Source organism: Ranitomeya imitator, chromosome 3 (assembly GCF_032444005.1).
Source record: "Ranitomeya imitator isolate aRanImi1 chromosome 3, aRanImi1.pri, whole genome shotgun sequence".
NCBI classification, from domain to species: Eukaryota; Metazoa; Chordata; class Amphibia; order Anura; family Dendrobatidae; genus Ranitomeya; species Ranitomeya imitator.
Window position 1 is genome coordinate 424,586,478 of NC_091284.1, and position 23,130 is coordinate 424,609,607.

The 23,130-nt window shown below is 46.3% G+C and overlaps 1 protein-coding gene across 1 annotated transcript in view; it reads left to right on the plus strand.

Moving 5' to 3' along the window:
* The first annotated feature begins 14,793 nt into the window (after positions 1 to 14,793).
* Positions 14,794 to 23,130, plus strand: part of APPBP2 (amyloid beta precursor protein binding protein 2) — a 39,621-nt gene continuing 31,284 nt past the window's right edge. The window contains exon 1 of the mRNA XM_069757226.1: positions 14,794 to 15,210. Coding sequence (XP_069613327.1) covers positions 15,073 to 15,210 — 138 coding nt within the window. The 5' untranslated portion in view covers positions 14,794 to 15,072. The remainder of the gene's footprint in view (positions 15,211 to 23,130) is intronic.

Below are 23,130 nucleotides of genomic sequence, written 5' to 3' on the forward strand. Positions count from 1 at the left end.
CCAAATACACAATCAGGAATTTATCCAGGTACTCTCGGAAGATGTCATGCATAAAGGACTGAAATACTGATGGAGCATTGGATGGAGCCAAATGGCATAACCAGGTACTCAAAATGGCCCTCGGGCGTATTAAATGCTGTTTTCCATTCATCGCCTTGTTTAATACGCACAAGATTATACGCCCCTCGAAGATCTATCTTGGTGAACCAACTAGCCCCTTTAATACGAGCAAACAAATCAGACAGGAACGGCAAAGGATACTGAAATTTGACTGTAATTTTATTGAGAAGGCGGTAATCAATACAAGGTCTCAAAGAACCATCCTTCTTGGCCACAAAAAAGAACCCTGCTCCTAACGGTGATGACGACGGGCGAATATGGCCTTTCTCCAAGGATTCCTTTATATAACTCCGCATAGCGGCGTGTTCTGGCACAGATAAATTGAACAATCGGCCCTTAGGAAACTTACTACCAGGAATCAAATTAATTGCACAATCGCAAACCCCAAGAGGAGGTAGGGCACTGGCTTTGGGCTCATCAAATACATCCCGATAATCCGACAAAAACTCTGGAACTTCAGAAGGAGTGGAAGACGAAATAGACAAAAATGGAACATCACCATGTACCCCCTGGCAATCCCAGCTGGACACAGACATAGATTTCCAGTCCAATACTGGATTATGAACCTGTAGCCATGGCAACCCCAAAACGACCACATCATGCAGATTATGCAACACCAGAAATCGGATATCCTCCTGATGTGCAGGAGCCATGCACATGGTCAATTGGGTCCAGTACTGAGGCTTATTCTTGGCCAAAGACGTAGCATCAATTCCTCTGAATGGAATAGGATACTGCAAGGGCTCCAAGAAAAAACCACAGCGCCTAGCATACTCCAAGTCCATCAAATTCAGGGCAGCGCCTGAATCCACAAATGCCATAACAGAATAGGATGACAAAGAGCAAATCAGAGTAACAGACAATAGAAATTTAGACTGTACCGTACCAATGGTGGCAGACCTGTCGAACCGCTTAGTGCACTTAGGACAATCGGAGATAGCATGAGTGGAATCACCACAGTAAAAACATAGCCCATTCCGACGTCTATGTTCTTGCCGTTCAGCTCTGGTCAAAGTCCTATCACATTGCATAGGCTCAGGCCCATGCTCAGATAGTACCGCCAAATGGTGCACAGCTTTACGCTCACGCAAGCGTCGATCAATCTGAATGGCCAAAGACATAGACTCATTCAGACCAGCAGGCGTGGGAAATCCCACCATGACATCCTTAAGGGCTTCAGAGAGACCCTTTCTGAAGATTGCTGCCAGGGCACATTCATTCCACAGAGTGAGCACAGACCACTTTCTAAACTTCTGACAATATATCTTCGCTTCATCCTGACCCTGACACAGAGCCAGCAAGATTTTCTCTGCCTGATCCACTGAATTAGGTTCGTCATAAAGCAATCCAAGCGCCAGGAAGAACGCATGAACATCACGCAATGCTGGATCTCCTGGAGCAAGGGAAAATGCTCAGTCTTGAGGGTCACCACGTAACAAAGAAATAATGATCTTTACTTGTTGAACAGGGTCACCTGAGGAGCGAGGTTTCAAGGCAAGAAACAATTTACAATTATTTTTGAAATTCAAGAACTTAGATCTATCACCAAAAAACAAATCAGGAATTGGAATCCTAGGCTCTGACATCGGATTCTGAACCACAAAATCTTGAATGTTTTGTACACTTATAGTGAGATTATCCATCAAAGAGGACAGACCTTGAATGTCCATGTCTACACCTGTGTTCTGAACCACCCAGATGTAAAGGGGAAAAGAGAGACAAAACACACTGCAAAGAAAAAAAAATGGTCTCAGAACTTCTCTTATCCCTCTATTGAGATGCATTAATACTTTTGGCCACCTGTACTGTTATGACCTGGTGGTCAGGACAATAATGGACCTGATGGTTAAGAGCACACGGAATGACCTGATAGTTACTGATAATATAGGACGAGCTCTGGGACGTGGGAACTCTGCTGACCGCAATCCCTAATCCTATCAACCACACTAGATGTAGGGATTCGGACAGAAATCCGAGAGTGGACCCTCTGGGTCGTGACTCTAGAGCCCCCGGGGTCGAGCGGACCAGATGGAATCACCCCCTATACAGGGAGTGTTAGGAGCAGGACCTCGGGGGAATGGAGACACAACAGCTAGAGCCAAAGGGACGACCCAAGATAAAGAAGGAGACCACAGAGCTATTAGAATGGCGGGGAATAATAGGAAAACAGGACTTAACTGATAAAGACTGGAACACAGACGATGTAGGACACGGCAGGACCACAGGACTTGGCAGGAGACGGCAGGTACACGGAACTTGGTAGGACACAGCAGGAACACGGAACTAGGCAGGAGACAGCAGGAACACGGATCTTGGCAGGACACAGCAGGTATACGGAACTTGGTAGGACACAGCAGGAACACGGAACTTGGCAGGACACAGCAGGAACACAGAACTTGGCAGGACACAGCAGGAACACGGAACTTGGCAGGACACAGCAGGAACACGGAACTTGGCAGGACACAACAGGAACACGGAGCTTGGCAGGACACAACAGGAACACGGAGCTTGGCAGGACACAGCAGGAACACGGGACTAGGCAAGACACAACACTGAAACAAAGCGAACACTAAGCAGGAAAAGATACTGGTATAGGGGAGCCTAGGGCATAGGGACACTGACAGCAGACAGTGCACCTACAAGGCAAAGGCGTCTTGCCTGGAAAGACGCCGAGAAGAAATAGCCGATGGGCACCGCCATGTTGGGGCGGAGCCATCGGGTCGCGACCTCCCAGAAGGCCCAGCGACGGAGGAGACGCGACCGCGCATGCGCAGAGAGACCGGACGCCGGGAGCCGGCAAAGGAGGACGCAGAGCGGCGAGGGACAGGATCGCGAGCGCGCCGAGGGATGGAAGAAGCCGGGTGAGTATGCGTAGCGAGCGTGACACTAGAAATAGCCGTGGATTGCTCCTAACGCTCCCTATGCAACTCGGCACAGCCTAAGGAACTAGCTAGCCCTGAAGATAGAAAAATAAAGCCTACCTTGCCTCAAAGAAATTCCCCAAAGGAAAAGGCAGCCCCCCACATATAATGACTGTGAGTAAAGATGAAAATACAAACACAGAGATGAAATAGATTAAGCAAAGTGAGGCCCGACTTACTGAACAGACTGAGGATAGGAAAGGTAGCTTTGCGGTCAGCACAAAAACCTACAAAAAGACCACGCAGAGGGCGCAAAAAGACCCTCCGCACCAACTCCGGTGCGGAGGCGCTCCCTCTGCGTCCCAGAGCTTCCAGCAAGCAAGACAACAATCAAAATAGCAAGCTGGACAGAAAAATAGCAAACCAGAGAAAAACAAGCAGTCACTTAGCTTCTGCTGGGAAGACAGGTCACAAGAACGATCCAGGAGTGAACTAGACCAATACTGGAACATTGACAGGTGGCATGGAGCAAAGATCTAAGTGGAGTTAAATAGAGCAGCGAGCTAACTAATTAACCTCGTCACCTGTGGAAGGAAACTCAGAAACACCCACAGCCACCAGAGAAAGTCCATGGACAGAACCAGCCGAAGTACCATTCATGACCACAGGAGGGAGCCCGACAACAGAATTCACAACATCTGACACAGTGCTGTGCAAAGTGTCAGATCAACGATCTGACCCTATAACATGATGTTCCCCCCCCGGGGCAATGTTATAGTGTAAAAAAAAATATATACAGATGTATATAAAAAATAAAAAAAAATCCTAAATAAAGAAATATATATATATATATATATATATTGTTCCCATAAATACATTTCTTTAAATAAAAAAAACAATAAAAGTACACATATTTAGTATCGCCGCATCCGTAACGAGGTACTGTCCCACTAGTTAACCCCTTCAGTGAACACCGTAAAAAAAAAAAGAGACAAAAAACAAAGCTTTATTATCATGCCGCCAAACACAAAGTGGAATAACACGAGAACAAAAATACGGATATGAATAACCATGGTACCGCTGAAAACGTCATCTAGTCCTGCAAAAAACAAGCGGCCATACAGCACCAAAGTTGTAGTCCTCAGAATAAAGCGGTGCAAAAATAATTATTGTTTATATAAAATAATTTTTATTGTATAAAAGCGCCAAAACATAAAAAAATGATATAAATGAGGTATCGCTGTAATCGTACTAACTTGAAGAATAAAACTGCTTTATCAATTTTACGAAGTGCGGAATGGTATAAACGCCCCCTTCCCCCCCCCCAAAAAAAAAAGAAATTCTTGAATAACTGGTTTTTGGTCATTCTGCCTCACAAAAATCGGAATAAAAAGTGATAAAAAAATGTCACATGCCCAAAAATGGTACCAATAAAAACGTCAACTCGTCCCACAAAAAACAAGATCTCACATGACTCTGTGGACCAAAATATGGAAAAATTATAGCTCTCAAAATGTGGAGACACAAAAACTATTTTTTACAATAAAAAGCGTCTTTTAGCGTGTGACAGCTGCCAATCATAAAAATCCGCTAAAAAACCCAGTACAAAAGTAAATCAAACCCCCCTTTATCACCCCCTTAGTTAGGGAAAAATAATAAAATTTAAAAAATTTATATATTTCCATTTTTCCATTAGGGTTAGGCAGGGCCGTATTTAGAGTTTCTGCTGCCCTAGGCACTTTTAGTGCTGCCTCCCCCATTGGTGAGTATGACACTATCCGCATAGACTTTGGCAAGAATCGCTGTTGTGAAAGTCGCCTTTTGCAGCAGATTGGGCAGTTTTTATGCATCTGCCACGTAACGGATATAATGGCCACACATGATGCTCAATACTGTATAAGGGCCACACATGATGCCCAATACTGTATAATGGCCATTGGCCACACATGATGCTCCATACTGTATAATGGCCACACATGATGCTCCATACTGTATAATAACCACACATTATGCTCAATATTGTATAAGGGCCACACATGATGCTCAATACTGTATAATGGTCACACATGATGCTCAATCCTGTATAATGGCCACACGTGATGCTCAATCCTGTATAATGGCCACATATGATGCTCCATACTGTATAATGGCCACACATGATGCTACATACTGTATAATGGCTCTACATGATGCTCCATACTGTATAATGGCCACATATGATGCTCCACGCATAATGTTTAATGGCCCACCCCCTTCCCATCCTGTATGCATGGCTCATCTCCCCCCCCCCATGCATGGCTCATCGGCTTCCCGCTCCCGTCATGCATGGCTCATCTCTCCCCCCCTCCTGTATGCATGGCTCATCTCCCCTCCCTGTATGCGTGGCTCATGTTGTCCCCCTCCCTGTATGCAGGGGCGGCTCTCTGGCTCATCTCCCATCCCCCCCATGCGTGGCTCATGTGTTGTCACCCTCCCAGGCCTCCCTGTATGCAGTGGTGGCTCTGGCTCATCTCCCATCCCCCCCCATGCGTAGCTCATGTTTTGTCCCCCTCCCAGGCCTCCCTGTATGCAGGGGTGGCTCTGGCTCATCTCCCATCCCCCCCATGCGTGGCTCATGTGTTGTCCCCCTCCCAGGCCTCCCTGTATGCAGGGGTGGCTCTGGCTCATCTCCCATCCCCCCATGCGTGGCTCATGTTTTGTCCCCCTCCCAGGCCTCCCTGTATGCAGGGGTGGCTCTCTGGCTCATCTGCAATCCCCCCCATGCGTGTCTCATGTTTTGTCCCCCTCCCAGGCCTCCCTGTATGCAGGGGTGGCTCTGGCTCATCTCCCATCCCCCCCATGCGTGGCTCATGTTTTGTCCCCCTCCCAGGCCTCCCTGTATGCAGGGGTGGCTCTGGCTCATCTCACATCCCCCCCATGCGTGGCTCATGTTTTGTCCCCCTCCCAGGCCTCCCTGTATGCAGGGGTGGCTCTGGCTCATCTCCCATCCCCCCCTCCCTCCTGTACGCGTGGCTCATCGCCGCCCTCCTCTCCCCCTGGCCAGCCGCCCCCAGGCTCCATCCTCCATGCATGGGCGCCGCATCAGCGTCACCATCATTCATGGGTGGCTCATCTTCATCGGCTGAGGCTCCCCGACCCCGCCGCTCCGCGCTCCAGTCCCATCCTACCATGGCTCGGCTCGCTGCTCCGCTCCCAATTCACGGTCCTCCTCCCGCCGTCCTCCCACCCTGACTGTCACATCATGACATCATTCATACTCACCGAGTCACCGTCAGTCCGTCCGACTCCTTTCCACACCGCGCGGAATCCACCTCTGTCCCGGCGGCAGCGGCGCAGCACCCTTGTCCTCCTGCGTGAGCGGTCAGGTGGTACCGCTCATTAAGTTCATGAATATGCGCATATTCATGAACTTAATGAGCAGCGGTACCACCTGACCGCACCTCACGCAGGACGAGCTGCCGCCGGCCGACGCAGAGACCAGATCAGACCAGGCATCACTGGAGCTAGCTAGGTGAGTATCTATGTATGATGATGACTCACCAGTCCACACTGTATGATGTCGGGGCAAGGGCGGGCGACCACGGGCGGTCGCGGGCGAACCCAGGGGGGGGGTTGTATTATTAGGGACAGGGTGACCCCGCCGGACCTTAAAAAAAACAAACCTTTGCTCTGGTGCCCCCCCGCATAGTCGCCGCCCTAGGCACGTGCCCTCGAGTGCCTAGTGGCAAATACGGAACTCGAGGGCACGGGTTAGGGCTAGGGTTAGGGTTGGGGCTAGGGTTAGTGTTGGGGCTAGGGTTGGGGATAGGGCTAGTTAGGGTTGGGGCTAAAGTTAGGGTTGGAGCTTAATTTAGGGTTAGGGTTGGGGCTAAAGCTAGGGTTTAGATTAAATAAAGGTTGGGATTAGGGTAAGGGGTGTGTCAGGGTTAGGGGTGAGGTTAGGGTTATGGTTGGGATTAGTGTTAGGAATGTGTTGGATTTAGGGGTTTGGTTAGGCTTGAGATTAGGGTTAGGGGTGTGTTGGAGTTAGGGATGTGGTTGGGGTTAGGGTTAGGGGCATGTTCGGGTTAGGGGTGTGGTTACGGTTATGGTTAGAATTGGGATTGGGGTTTGCGGTGTATTTGGGTTAGGGGGTGTGTTTGGGTTATGGTTTCAGTTAGAATTGGGGGTTTCCACTGTTTAGGCAAACAAAGGCTCTCCAAACGCGACATGGCGTTTGATCTCAATTCCAGCCAATTCTGCGTTGAAAAAGTAAAACAGTGCTCCTTCCCTTCCGAGCTCTCCCGTGCGCCTAAACAGGGGTTTATGTTGTGAATTCCGTTCTTGGGCTCCCTCCGGTGGTTGTAAATGGCACTTTTGTGAATTCTGCCCTTGGGCCCCCTCTGGTGGTTTTGAGTGGAACTGCTGCTCCTTGGGTTTAGCTTTAGCAGCTGCTTTCACTAATCGTCTCTCCTGGCTCTGCTATTTAACCTGGCTCTAGTCTTCAGCCTATGCCACTTGTCAATGTTTTCTGGCTGGATTCCCATCTCTGCTTGGATTCTCCTGGTTTCCTGACCAGTTCTGCTAAGATAAGTTCTGGCTTTGCTCATTTCAGTCCACATGTTGTGAACTTATTGTTCTGTGCATTCTATTTTTGTCCAGCTTGTCATTATGGATTTTTTCTATTAGCTGGAAGCTCCGGGAAGCAGATTTACCCTCCACACCTTTAGTCAGGTGTGGAGATTTTGTAAACTCTGTGTGGATTGTTTTGTAGTTTTTATACTGACCGCACAGTATCCTTTCCTGTCCTATCTATCAAGCTAGACTCGCCTCCTATGCTAAAATCTGATTTCATCTCTGCGTATGTTATTTTCCCCTCCTCTCACCGTCAATATTTGTGGGGGGCTATCTTTCCTTTGGGGATTTTCTCTGAGGCAAGATAGGTTTCCTGTTTCCATCTTTAGGGGAAGTTAGATCTTAGGTTATGCTGAGGGGTCTAGGGAGCGTCAGGTACCCCCCACGGCTATTTCTAGTTGCGCTGCTAGGTTCAGGGTCTGCGGTCAGTACAGATACCACCTCCTTCAGAGCTTGTCTCATGTTGTTCCTAAACCACCAGATCATAACAGGTTTACCCCAACATATGGGGTATCAGCGTACTTTGGACAAATTGGACAACAACTTTTGGGGTCCAATTTCTCTTGTTACCCTTGGGAAAATAAAAATTTAGCAGGCTAAAAAACCCATTTTGTGGAAAAAAATTATTTTTTATTTTCACGGCTCTGCGTTATAAACGGTAGTGAAACACTTAGGGGTTCAAAGTTCTCACAATACATCTATATAAGTTCCTTGGGGGGTCTAGTTTCCAATATGGGGTCACTCGTGGGGGGTTTCTACTGTTTAGGTACATTAGGGGCTCTGCAAACGCAATGTGATGCCTGCAGACATTCCATCTAAGTCTGCATTCCAAACGGCGCTTGTTCCCTTCCGAGCTCTGCCATGCACCAAAACGGTGGTTCCCCCCCCACATATGGGGTATCAGCGTACTCAGGACAAATTGGACAACAACTTTTGGGGTCCAATTTCTCCTGTTACCCTTGGGAAAATACAAAACGGGGGGCTAAAAAATAATTTTTGTGACAAAAAAAAGAATTTTTATTTTCACGGCTCTGCGTTATAAACTTTAGTGAAACACTTGCGGGTTCAAAGATCTCACAACACATCTAGATAAGTTCCTTAGGGGGCCTACTTTCCAAAATGGTGTCACTTGTGGGGGTTTCGATATTTAGGCACATCAGGGGCTCTCCAAACGTGACATGGTGTCCCATCTCAATTCCAGTCAATTTTGCAGAGAAAAGTCAAATGGCGCTCCTTCCCTTCCGAGCTCTGCCATGCGCCCAAACAGCGGCTTACCCCCACATATTAGGTATCAGCTTACTCAGGACGAATTGCACAACAACTTTTGGGGTCCAATTTCTTCCGTTACCCTTGGGAAAATAAAAAATTGGGGGTGAAAAGATCATTTTTGAGAAAAAATATGATTTTTTATTCTTACGGCTCTACATTATAAACGTCTAGGAAGCACTTGGTGGATCAAAGTGCTCACCACACATCTAGACAAGTTCCTTAGGGGGTCTACTTTCCAAAATGGTGTCACTTCTGGGGGGTTTCAATGTTTAGGCACATCACGGGCTCTCCAAATGCAACATGGCGTCCCATCTCAATTTCAGTCAATTTTGCATTGAAAAGTCAAACGGCGCTCCTTCCCTTCTGAGCTCTGCCATGCGCCCAAACAGTGGTTTACCCCCACATATGGGGTATCGGCGTACTGAGGACAAATTGCACAACAACTTTTGGGGTCCATTTTCTCCTGTTACCCTTAGTAGAATAAAACAAATTGGAGCTGAAGTAAATTTTTTGTGAGAAAAAGTTAAATGTTCATTTTTTTTTTAAACATTCCAAAAATTCCTGTGAAACACCTGAAGGGTTAATAAACTTCTTGAATGCGGTTTTGAGCACCTTGAGGGGTGCCGTTTTTAGAATAGTGTCACACTTGGTTATTTTCTATCATATAGACCCCTCAAAATGACTTCAAATGAGCTGTGGTCCATCCGTTGAAGCGTTCCAGAGTTATAACCTCACTAGATGGTGGCCCGATTCTAACGCATCAGGTATTCTAGAATATGTATGTATGTATATAGCAGCCATATAGTATATAGTACAGGCCACGTAGTATATAGGAGTACTACGTGGCCTGTGGTATATACCATGTGGCTGCTATATACATACATACATATTGTAGAATACCCGATGCGTTAATATAGGCCACGCAGTAAATAACACAACCCACGTAGTATATAACACAGCCCACACAGTATATAGCAGCCACGCAGTATATAACACAGCCAACGTAGTATATAACACAGCCCACGTAGAATGCAACACTGGCCACGTAATACATAACACAGCCCACGTAATATATAGCACAGCCGACATAGTATCTAACAGTGGCCACGTAGTATATAGCACGCAGTATAGAACACAGTTACGTAGTATATAACACTGCCCACGTAGTGTATAGCAGCCATGTAGTATATAACGCAGCCCACATAGTATATAACACTGCCCACATAGTATCTAACACTGGCTAGGTAGTATATAGCAGCCACGCAGTATCTAACAGAGCCCACGTAGTATTTAGCAGTGTGGGTACCATATCCCTGTTAAAAAAAAAATAATTAAAATAAAAAATAGTTATATACTCACCCGCCGGGATCCAGCATAGATCCAGCGAACCTCTGGCGATAAGCGCGCGGCTGCCGCCATCTTTCATTCCCAGGATGCATTGCGAAATTACCCAGATCACTTAATGGTCTCGCGAAACCGCTAAGTCTTCTGGGTAATTTCGCAATGCATCTCTGGGAACGCGGAAGCTGGCGGCATGCGCGAGCGCATCGTCGGACTACGGAAGGTGAGAATAGCAGGTTTTTTGTTTTTTTATTATTTTTAACATTAGATCTTTTTCCTATTGATGGTGCATAGGCAGCATCAATAGTAAAAACTTGGTCACACAGGGTTAATAGCGGCGATAACGAAGTGAGTTACCCGCGGCATAACGCGGTCTGTTACCGCTGTCATTAACCCTGTATGAGCGGTGACTGGAGGGGAGTATGGAGCAGGCACCAAGTGCGGGGAGTATGGAGCGGGTGTCGGGCACTGACTGCAGGGGAGTAGGGAGGGACTAATCGAACAATTATATAGTAGACTAGATGGTGGCCCGATTCTAACGCATCGGGTATTCTATAATATGCATGTCCACGTAGTATATTGCACAGTCCACGTAGTATATTGCCCAGCCACGTAGTGTATTGCCCAACCACGTAGTATATTGCCCAGCCACGTAGTATATTGCCCAGTCACGTAGTATATTGCCCAGTCACGTAGTATATTGCCCAGCCACGTAGTATATTGCCCAGCCACATAGTATATTGCCCAGCCACATAGTATATTGCCCAGCCACGTAGTATATTGCCCAGTCACGTAGTATATTGCCCAGCCACATAGTATATTGCCCAGTCACTTAGTATATTGCCCAGCCACGTAATATATTGCCCAGTCACGTAGTATATTGCCCAGCCACGTAGTATATTGCCCAGCCACGTAGTATATTGCCCAGTCACGTAGTATATTGCCCAGCCACGTAGTATATTGCCCAGCCACGTAGTATATTGCCCAGTCACGTAGTATATTGCCCAGCCACATAGTATATTGCCCAGTTATGTAGTATATTGCCCAGTGACGTAGTATACAGCAGAGCCACGTAGTATATTGCACAGCGACGTAGTATACAGCACAGAGCCACGTAGTATATTGCCCAGTCGCGTAGTATATTGCCCAGCGACGTAGTATATTGCCCAGCAACGTAGTATATTGCCCAGTTACGTAGTATATTGCCCAGTGATGTAGTATACAGCACAGAGCCACGTAGTATATTGCCCAGTGACGTAGTATACAGCACAGAGCCACGTAGTATATTGCACAGCGACGTAGTATACAGCACAGAGCCACGTAGTATGTTGCCCAGCCACGTAGTATATTGGCCAGTCACGTAGTATATTGGCCAGTCACGTAGTATATTGCCCAGCCATGTATGTCACAGGTTAAAAAATAAAAAATAAACATATACTCACCTTCCGAAGGAGCCCTTGTAGTCATGTCGCCTGTGTGCGGTGCACTCGGCAGCTTCCGGTCCCAGAGTTGGTGGCGCAGGACCCTTAATGACGTCGCGGTCACATGACCGTGACATCATGGCAGGTCCTTCTCGCGCAGGCACGCAGGACCTGTGATGAGGTCGCGGTCACATGACCGTGACATCATGGCAGGTCCTTGTCGCATACCATCCTTGCCACCGGAAACTGCCGCTTGCATGGAGCGGTTACCAGAGCGTCGCGAGGAGCGGGAAAGGCGGCGGACGGTGAGTATATATTGATTTTTTTTTTTATTATTATTTTTAACATTAGATCCTTTTACTATTGACGCTGCTTAGGCAGCATCAATAGTAAAAACTTGGTCATACAGGGTTAATAGCAGCGGTAATGGAGTGCATTACCCGCAGCATAACGTCCGTTACCGCTGGCATTAACCCTGTGTGAGCGGTGACTGCGGGGAGTATGGAGCGGGCGCCGGGCACCGACTGCAGGGGAGTAGGGAGGGACTAATCGGACTGTGGCCATCGCTGATTGGTCGCGGCAGCAATGACAGGCAGCTGGCGAGACCAATCATCGACTTGGATTCCATGGCAGAGGCCGCGACCAATGAATATCTGTGACAGAAAGACAGACAGAAAGACGGAAGTGACCCTTAGACAATTATATAGTAGAGGGACAGTGGTCAGAAATATAAAAATTGGCAGTGCAAACCACCCTTGGGGGTTAATGCGCAATACATCATCTTTGTAAGGCCGGGATCACACACAGCGAGATACGGCTGAGTCTCGCAGGTTAAAACCAAGCTCTGGCACCGGCACTAAAGAGCGGAGCGTGCGGCCGCATAGCAATACATGGAGCCGCACGCTCCGCTCCGGAGTGCCGGTGCCAGAGCTTGGTTTTAACCTGCGACACTCGGCCGTATCTCGCTGTAGTGTGACTCTGGTCTAAGGCTACTTTCACACCAGCGTGGGTACGGGGCCGTCGCTATGCGTCGGCCCGACGCAAACTGCAAAAAAAATGAACAATGGGGGCAGCGGATGCAGTTTTATAACACATCCGCTGCCTCATTGTAAGGTCCGGGGAGGAGGGGGCGGAGTTCTGGCCGCGCATGTGCGGTCGGAAATGGTGGACTCAACGCACAAAAAAAGTTACATGTAAGGCTACTTTCACACTAGCGTCGTTTGGCCTCCGTCACAATGCGTCGTTTTGAAGAAAAAACGCATCCTGCAAAGTTGCCTGCAGGATGCGTTTTTTCTCCATAGACTTTCATTAGCGACGCATTGGGACGTGCGACGGATGCAACGTGTTTTTGCAGTCTGTCGGGACAAAAAAACGTTGCTTGCAACGTTATTTTGTCCGTCGGGTCCGCTTTTTCCAACCGCGCATGCTCGGCCGCAACTCCGCCCCCTCCTCCCCGGACCTTACAATGGGGCAGCAGATGCGTTGTAAAACTGCATCCGCTGCCCCCGTTGTCATTTTACTTCACAGCATGCGTCGTTACGTCGACCCGACACACTGCGACGGGCCCATACCGACGCTAGTGTGAAAGTAGCCTAACTTTTTTTGTGCTGACGATGCACCACAACACGACGCATCCATCATACAACGGATGTGACGTGTGGCCATACGTCGCTAATGCAAGTCTATGGAGAATAAAACGCATCTTGCAAGCATATTTGCCGGATGTGTTTTTTCTCCAAAACGACGCATTGCGACGTACAGCAAACGACGCTAGTGTGAAAGTAGCCTAATCATGAACAAGAGACAAGAGGGGTGGAGGGCACCATCGTTATATTACAAAACTGGGATCAACCTGGAGTATGTCAAGGAAGAACCGTATTAAAGAAGAAAAGAAAGATACAAAGGATCAGGGATCACCCCAAAAAATATTTACACTAATAAATTTTATTACAGTCAAAAAAGACACTCCAAACAATTAAAAACATTTAAAAACCAAAGTGATACATACCCCAAATGGGGTATGCCCCCCAAGACCGAGATAGCTTATCACAAGGAATGTATGCAATATAGTACATCATGTAACATTCAGATAACAAAAATATATGCACAAATATGGAACTAAATATGCAGCTGCTCTATTGATGGAAATATGATGACTGCTCTATGGGCAGGAGTCTTGCCCCTGACGAAGCCATGTTGTGGCGATACGTGTTGGGCTCAGTGCCCCCCGTGACCGGCTTCACATCACATCTGCGCTTCTCTTTTTGGGCAGGTCTTGTATGGCGCCATTTGCTCCCTAGTGCATGCATTTTTATGCCCTCTTCTTTGCCATGGCTTGGGCTGAGTCATTTCCTTTGTTCCATTTTTTTGTCTTTGCATCTAGTGCACTATTCATCCAGAGCTCTTAGGTATTTGTCCTATTTTTGTATGATTCAATTGGTCCTGATCTACATACTTTCAGCCATCTTTTGTATGGAATCAGGTCTATGTGGTATAGAGTATACATATACAGCTATTACATCAGGCCGCTTTACTGGCATTTATACAGGCACAGCATGTTGTGTTTAATATTGTTTGTCTCACATGTGCCCTATATTTGAGCTAGTATCTGGTGCACATAAGTAATGGGTAACAGTGGGAGCTCTCCCTTTATTACAATGGCCATAGTGATACCATGCCCATAGAGCAGTCATCATATTTCCATCAATAGAGCAGCTGCATATTTAGTTCCATATTTGTGCATATATTTTTGTTATCTGAATGTTACATGATGTACTATATTGCATACATTCCTTGTGATAAGCTATCTCGGTCTTGGGGGGCATACCCCATTTGGGGTATGTATCACTTTGGTTTTTAAATCTTTTTAATTGTTTGATGTGTCTTTTTTGACTGTAATAAAATGTATTAGTGTAAATATTTTTGGGGTGATCCCTGATCCTTTGTATGTTTCTTTTCTTCTTTAATAAAGTAGCTGGATCATTCGCCCAAACGCTGTCAGTGCGGTGGGAAATCCCGCTCCATAGCGGCCGGACCCCGGAGATCCGGTTCTGGATACAACTGCCTCCCCCCGCCCACCAGCAGCAGCAGGTCACAGCGGCGTCACACCCCACGTGACCGGCCTGTCATCCACCTCATCTTAGTCCCGCCCTCACGCCACTTCCCCTGTGCGTGATGACATCATTGCCGTGCCTGCTCACGTTCTGCGATGAAGGCGATATAGAAAGCTAAACGTTCTACTACAACAATAAATAAGAGCGGCGCTGCTGTATGACAGTGCCGGGGAGGAGCGGCTGGGTACCGGGGAGGCATAGTGTGCCCACAACGGGGTGACAGCTGACGGAATTACATCCCTAGTTGGAAAGGAAGAAGCTCCGAGCTCCCGGGCCGCTGCTGTAACCGGAGAGAAGGGGGAGCGGTGAGCTCTGCCCGGGGGCACCGGGAACATGGCGGCGGTGGAGCTGGAGTGGATCCCGGAGACGTTGTACAACACGGCTATTTCCGCAGTGGTGGATAACTACAGCAGAGCCCGGAGGGACATCCGCAGCCTGCCCGAGAACATCCAGTTCGACGTCTACTACAAGGTAACAGTGCAGTGTGGACAGTGTGTGATCTATGGGTGTGTAGTGTGTGTGTTCTATGGATGTGTAGTGTGTGTGTGTGATCTATGGATGTGTAGTGTGTGTGTGTGTGATCTATGGATGTGTAGTGTGTGTGTGTGATCTATGGATGTGTAGTGTGTGTGTGTGATCTATGGATGTGTAGTGTGTGTGTGTGATCTATGGATGTGTAGTGTGTGTGTGTGAGCTATGGATGTGTAGTGTGTGTGTGTGAGCTATGGATGTGTAGTGTGTGTGTGTGTGAGCTATGGATGTGTAGTGTGTGTGTGTGAGCTATGGATGTGTAGTGTGTGTGTGTGAGCTATGGATGTGTAGTGTGTGTGTGTGAGCTATGGATGTGTAGTGTGTGTGTGTGAGCTATGGATGTGTAGTGTGTGTGTGTGTGTGAGCTATGGATGTGTGTGTGTGTGTGTGAGCTATGGATGTGTAGTGTGTGTGTGTGAGCTATGGATGTGTAGTGTGTGTGTGTGTGTGTGTGTGAGCTATGGATGTGTAGTGTGTGTGTGTGAGCTATGGATGTGTAGTGTGTGTGTGTGTGTGAGCTATGGATGTGTAGTGTGTGTGTGTGAGCTATGGATGTGTAGTGTGTGTGTGTGAGTGAGCTATGGATGTGTAGTGTGTGTGAGTGAGCTATGGATGTGTAGTGTGTATGTGTGTGTGATCTACGGATGTGCGCACAGTATGTATATGATGCGGCGTGTATGGTCTACGGATGTGCGCACTGTGTGTGTGTGTGTGTGTGTGTGTGTATGGTCTACGGATGTGCGCACTGTGTGTGTGTGTGTGTGTGTGTGTGTGTGTGTGTATGGTCTACGGATGTGCGCACTGTGTGTGTGTGTATGGTCTACGGATGTGCGCACTGTGTGTGTGTGTATGGTCTACGGATGTGCTTGACTATCTGTTGCCATCTCGGCTATGGCTAAACACGACCCTTGAGGGGTCTGGAACTTATATCATTTTCTTCATGGCCTCCGTGTCTTGACAACCTTATGTCATTAGATATTAGACATTGTGGGTATTATGCATACCAGAAATGATCCATGCTCTCCAGTTGCCCTGAGACTACAACTCCCACCATGCGTAGTAATGCTTTTTCAGACAGTGGGGGGTGTAGTGTAACGGCTGCACAGTGAGCACACCACTGCTGTGTAGCCTGTCCTGTGCTTGTGGCTTGTGCTGGATCTTTCTCTTCTGTAGTGTAATGATGTGGTGTCATCCAGCCCGTAAATGTCTGTGGGTCACAGACCGGTCAGCTGGCAGTCCAGGCAGAGCATTGCTAATGTCCTGGTCAAGCAAAGTCTATTCTTTGTGCTTTATAGCCAGTGAGCACAACTGATTGTTTTTTTTTAGCACATTTCTAGTTATTGATATATGTATACTTTTTTTTTGTGGTGGTCCATTGTATAGGAAATGCTTTCCTGTACCTTAGAATAAAGTTGTAGGAAGCATTAAACTGCCGCAGATGTTAGCATGCTGGGCCTACAGGATTTAGGGGTGCATATACAATTGTATTCGCTGTAGATAAACAGCCCCAGTCATACGGATGACAATTGGACAAATCTTATCCACACAGGGCTTAATGTTTCAGCACCTGTAATTTGGGGGGAATGCCCCCCAATAGCTGCCCAGTCCCAATAATGATGTGCATATAGGAGTAGTTCTCTCCTGCCGAGCACAGTCTGGGACTGCTCCTCAGTTTTAGGGCTTAGTGATGCCTTGTGTACTGTCATGCTGTGGTGTAACAGGCAGCGCTTGCCGATCAGAGGTCTGTGATGCTGGGTGACCGCTCTTGTAGGAATGGTAATGGTGGAAATATGGCTGGAATCATGCTGATTAGTACACACTTCAACAAACACTTGCCATACTTTTCTAAGCTAGTCAAATATGAGCAACCAAGATTTCCACGTCTTTCATCATCATAAGCACATTTTTGTGATGTCATCTAAGAGTACGGTACTTTGATGTAGAAAAAAAAAATCGTAGTATTTTTGGTCGACGAGTACATAATTTGCAGTAACTTAAATTTCTGGTACACAGATCTACATAATTCTAAGACCTCCGGATTTACGCAGGGAGACATAACTATCTTATACCGATTCCCTGACCATGAACTTGTTCTCACCAGACAACCCTTTATCACCTACCTCCGGATTCTCCATTTTCGGGGCTGGCACTGGGCAGTCACGTGTCCGCAAGCATGCAATTTGCATATCTGAGAGCAGTCCCTTTTTGATCAGAGTCACAGATAAATGACGCTGCATTCACATGTCACAGTCCAAGCACAGACCATGCAGCACGGACTGTACAGGGGTCTCGGCACTTGGACTCAGCAGCCTCCTATGTGCCCAGGAGTCTACCGGGTCCGGAGAATCCAGCACCACCTGTACAAGCCTATGGGTCCGTGTGCAGTCCGTGCACTGTCTGTAATAAACATTGTAAAACATAGGGTAAGCCTTGTAATTTATCCACAGGGTAAATAAAATCACTGATGCTAAAACCTGATACTTGCCAAACGCAGACTTACAACAGGTCCGTATTTTTACCTTCTGAATGAGGATTACCGCTTTATCTCCTTTTCCTAGTTATGAGCAGTGACTGACAGTAAACCAGTGGGTCAGCGCTCCTTTATCGGCCTTTTCACATAAGACAGCAAGAAATTAAGGGACCAGCACAATTGTTAATATGATGGCTCTGGCCCCTTACCTGCTGTCAACAGCACATTCCCATTTACATGGCGCGATGTATTGTTGACAATGATCATTTTTATACCAGCACAAATAATCCATTCACCCACTGATGAGCTTTTTGCTCATTCATCGGGTGATCACAGGCAGGGTTATAGAGCCAGTAATCTGGAAAGGGCGCTCCTGCAAATGCCCAATCAGATTATCAGCTCATTTAGATGTGTCATTATGGATTTCTGGAAGCATATTACATTGCTTTAATTTTATTATTCTCTTTCCGTTTAACCAGATATTCAACCAAAGTCATCAATCACTAATATAGCATGGGGGTTGTGAAAACATAAAACGATGTTCTTAAACATCCAGGAGATCTCAGATCCTCAGGTGCTTGGTGGTGTAAGTTGTATTAATGCAATTTATGACCTCTCCCCATCATATATTTATTTTATTTTTTTTTCTTCCCTTAAAGCGGTTTCTCCAAGACTCGGACAACGCCGTCTCAATCTTCATGTTTCCTCCTTGTAAAATAAAACATACTCCCCTCCGATACCGGTGCCTTTCTAGCTGCGTTGGTACTGAATCTTCTGGAGGTCTTATGACGTTGCAGCTCTCCATTCCTTCGGATGTATGTGAGTTGTCCGCAGTCGGGGAGAGTGAAGCCAGCACCGCTTGGCCGCCGTGATCACATAATAAATAATAATAATAATCTTTATTTTTATATAGCGCTAACATATTCTGCAGCGCTTTACAGAGGTTGCACACATTATCATCGCTGTCCCCGATGGGGCTCCCAATCTAAATTCCCTATCAGTATGTCTTTGGAATGTGGGAGGAAACCGGAGAACATGGAGGAAACCCACGCAAACACAGAGAGAACATACAAACTCTTTGCAGATGTTGTCCAGGGTGGGATTAGAACCCAGGACTCCAGCGCTGCAAGGCTGCTGTGCTAACCACTGCGCCACCGTGCTGCCCCCACACATAATAATGTCATGCAATCCCTAGGACAGCTAGTTGCGAAACCTGCTGGAATGGCGCCAGAACAGAAGGAGAGTACAAGTGTTATTTTACAAGGGAGAAGCATGAGGCTTTAGAAGTTGTTGTCTGAGTAGTGGACAACATCTTTAAAGGGGTATCGTGAACGCCCTCATGAAATGGTGCCAATAACGTTGAGCCCACATACCTGCCAAGATGCATGCACGATACCAAGATGCAGGTATGGGAGTCGGTCATCTGCACCCCTCACCTCAATGGCAGAAATGACGGCACCACAATTCCACTTTTAAAAATGGTCATCCACTAAAGGACAAATTTGTTAAACAGCCCCACAGTGCAGGTATGCTTACCTCAGGACCCTTACAGTAACTTCCAACAATCTCAGCTCTTGTTCCCTGCTAAAAAGTGACCGCCACTCTGACTGAACAGATATGGCGGCAGCAAATCAGCGGCCATGTGTCGTTGTTTTTCAGTGTACCTGCAGAGAAATTGCCGGAGGCGAAGTGTAGCTTGTCCATCAGGTAGTGGCCAACGCCTTTACGATAAGAACCGGAAACCTCTTGGTTTGTTATTGCTGTGCAGCCCAATCTAGATGTTACACTGAAGTCTAATGTAAGAACAGGCTAATGTGTATGGGGCTGTCCGACTCTCCCTCAATGGATGATGTCGGGGAGGAAAGTATCTTGCCTGATAAGTTTGAGTTTCATCATTTTATTCTCCGTGAAAATAAGTGGGCACCAGAGAAGTCTGTTATCTACTCTGTAATAGAGAACACAAGAATGCTTGGCCAAGCGTTGCTGTATGTGGGAGTCGGGGAGATGGCGGTCAGCCGTACAACCATATGACTGTCTGCTGTCTACTGTGGTTGGCTAGTGCAGTGAAGACAAGTTCCCATCTATCCAGAGGATAGGCCATAACTTGCTGATCGGTGGGTGTCCCATTGCTAGAAGACCCACACCAGTCGGCAGATCAAACATTTTTTTTTTTTTTTATCCCCATTACAAAATGTAGTTGCAGGTCAGTGGCTTGACTACCGCTCCACTCATTCCTCTATGGGGCTGCTGGAAAAGGTCGAGCATATAGGTAGCCTTATAGGGGAAAAGCACAGGTCTAGCAAGCGCACTGTCACTCCATTCTAAGGGCTCGTTAATGCGACCATATTTTTGGTCCGAGAGCTCACCATGGAAAAAGAAAACAAAACCAGACAGTGCTGTGGGGTCGGGAGTCAGGGAAATTGAGGAGTCAGAGGTTTTGCTTACCGACCCCACAGTCCTGATGTTAGCAATGCCTAAAATACGAATCGTAACTTTAAAAAAAAAAAAAAAAAAAAAATACTTTTTGTAAATTATTAACCGTAGTTAACTATTAAGGAAACATGAGTAATGTTACTATGGAATAAGGACAGCAGCATTAAGCTTCATCTACATGTCCTGATTCCGATCTCCCATAACATGGCCATAAAGAGTTTTCCAAGGCTGGCTTCCTACCATACACCAAAGGCTGTTAGGGAAATTACCGTAGATTGTAAGGTCCAGTGGGGACTATGATGTCTATAAAGCGCTGCACTATATGTTGGCTTTATATAATCAATTAATTATTAAATAAAATGAATAAACAAGGCAGGACAATGTCTTATAAAGCTTACACTCCCCTAGTATGCATTGCTGATTGTGAAAACTCTTCCTCTGATTACACAGCTGCCCACACAGTGCGCCTTTCCCATGCCTTCTGTATTCTAAAGCGCAAAAGACGGGTCTATAAAAAGTAACATAATGACGAGGCGTCATCCGCGAATCACGTGTTCTGTGTTTTTCACGAATAGAAGACGTACACCTTAGTCTGTGGTGCTATTCACCTGTCTTGTTTGTGCACCGCGTGATCACCAAAAAAAAACAACAAAATCTGACATCCATTTTTGGTCAGTTTCAGAACAAAATGATCAATATAAGTCTATAGGTCAGTGACAAATCCTTGTCATCCATGCGCTGTTTGTTTGTAACATTGCAGTTGGTAGGAGAAGTTTTGCAATATATTTAATTTTTCTATGAGAGAATCACTAATGGTAAAAACTGAACCACTGACAAATGCTGATGGAGACATACGGTCCATGTTTTTCCATATGGCATCTGAATGAGGCCTGAAGGAAGGTTACATCGCCTTATTATTATTATTATTATTATTATTATTATTATTATTATACATTTTCTTTATGGCTTACATTGAATATGGCTTACATTGTGCTTATAACCAACTCTTGTAGGATTAAATACTTTTTCATAAATGCTTTTTGTTTTTTTGTTTTTTTCATGGGGAGGACTTAATTGATAATATTAGCGTACGTCAAAGTATTCACATGCTGTAGATTTCTACAGCTGATCCATTTGTCTGGATAATGTGCTTTTAACAGCCCAGTCACTTGTATGGGACAGATTTCCAGCAACAAATCTGCATTGTGTCAATTTGAATCAAAAAGACTCTGGGTCCGAATCCTCATTTGCAGTTTTCTTTTCTAAAGTTTTATTCTTCTTTTGTCCTCAAGTATGTTTATGGGTTTTGTACCAAATTCTTCAAAATCGTGCAGGTTTCTTGATTTTTTTTTATTTTATTTTTTTGTCTTCACAAAGCATTTTTGTGAAGACAATGCAATATGGCCAAAAGTTAAATTGCGCTCCTTCGTGCACTGCCCTTTTTAAATTCTGAGCACGGGGATTTCTGCGTATTCAGGAGACATTGTATAGCAAAGTATGGGGTTCATTTTCTCCTGTTACCCTTGTAAAAATGACTAATTTGGAGCTAAGAAACATCATGATGGAATTTTTTATTTCCATCTTATTGTTAAAATTTTGTAACCTTCTTTTTAAGCACCCGTGGGTCCAAAATGGCCACTGAAAACCTAGATTACTTAAGGGGTTTAGTTTCCAAAATGGAGTTGCGTGTGTGTTAAGGGGAATTCTGCTCTTTTGGCAAAGCTGGAAGCGGGGATGGGGGGGCTTTTCAGTTGCCAATGCATCGCTCCAAAGTCATATAGCGCTCCTTGCCTTCCGACCCCTGCCACATGCACAAACAGTATTTTCCGGTCACATATGGGGTATCGGCGTACTCGGTACACAACAAATTGTGGGTTACCTGTTCTCCTGCTACCCTTGTGGAAACAAAGTATTTGAGGCAAAAGTAACATTTTCATGGAAACCCCCCCCCCCCCATAATTTTTCATTCCACATTGTATTAATTTCTATGAAATACCTGATAGGTCAACAAACTTTCTGAATGCAGTTTTGAATACTTAAACGGGTGCAACTGTTAACCCCTTAAGCCCCAAGGGTGGTTTGCATGTTAATGACAGGGCCAATTTTTACAATTTTGACCACTGTCCCTTTATGAGGTTATAACTCTGGAACGCTTCAACAGATCTTGGCCATTCTGACATTGTTTTCTCGTGACATATTGTACTTCATGATAGTGGTAAAATTTCTTCGATATAACTTGCGTTTATTTGTGGGGAAAAAACGGAAATTTGACGAAAAATTTGAAAATTTTTGAATTTTTATGCCCTTAAATCACAGAGATATGTCATGTAAAATAATTACCGTATATACTCGAGTATAAGCCGACCCGAGTATAAGCCGACCCCCCCCCCCTAATTTTGCCACAAAAAACTGGGAAAACCTATTGACTCGAGTATAAGCCTAGGGTGGAAATGCAGCAGCTACCGGTGAATTTCAAAAATAAAAATAGATCATTATTTCCCCATAGCTGTGCCCCATATAGTGCTCTGCACTGTTCATATTCCCCCTTGGCTGTGCCATATAGTGCTCTGCAGCGTTCATATCTCCCCATAGCTGTGCCCCATATAGTGCTCTGCAGCGTTCATATATCCCCATAGATGCTCCACATAAATCTGTGCCATGGCCGCTGCTGCTGCAATGAAAAAAAAAAAAAAAAAGCCATACTCACCTCTCTTGCTTGCAGCTCCCCAGCGTCCGGTCCCGGCGTCTCTGCACTGACTGATCAGGCAGAGGGCGCCGCGCACATTATATGCGTCATCGCACCCTCTGACCTGAACAGTCAGAGCGGAGACGCTGGGAAGATGGAGCGGCGCCCGGCGGCTGGAACGCGGACAGGTGAATATGACATACTTACCTAGTCCCAGCGATCCTGGCGCTCCCTGCCTGTCACAGCTGGTCTTCGGTGCCGCAGCTTCTTT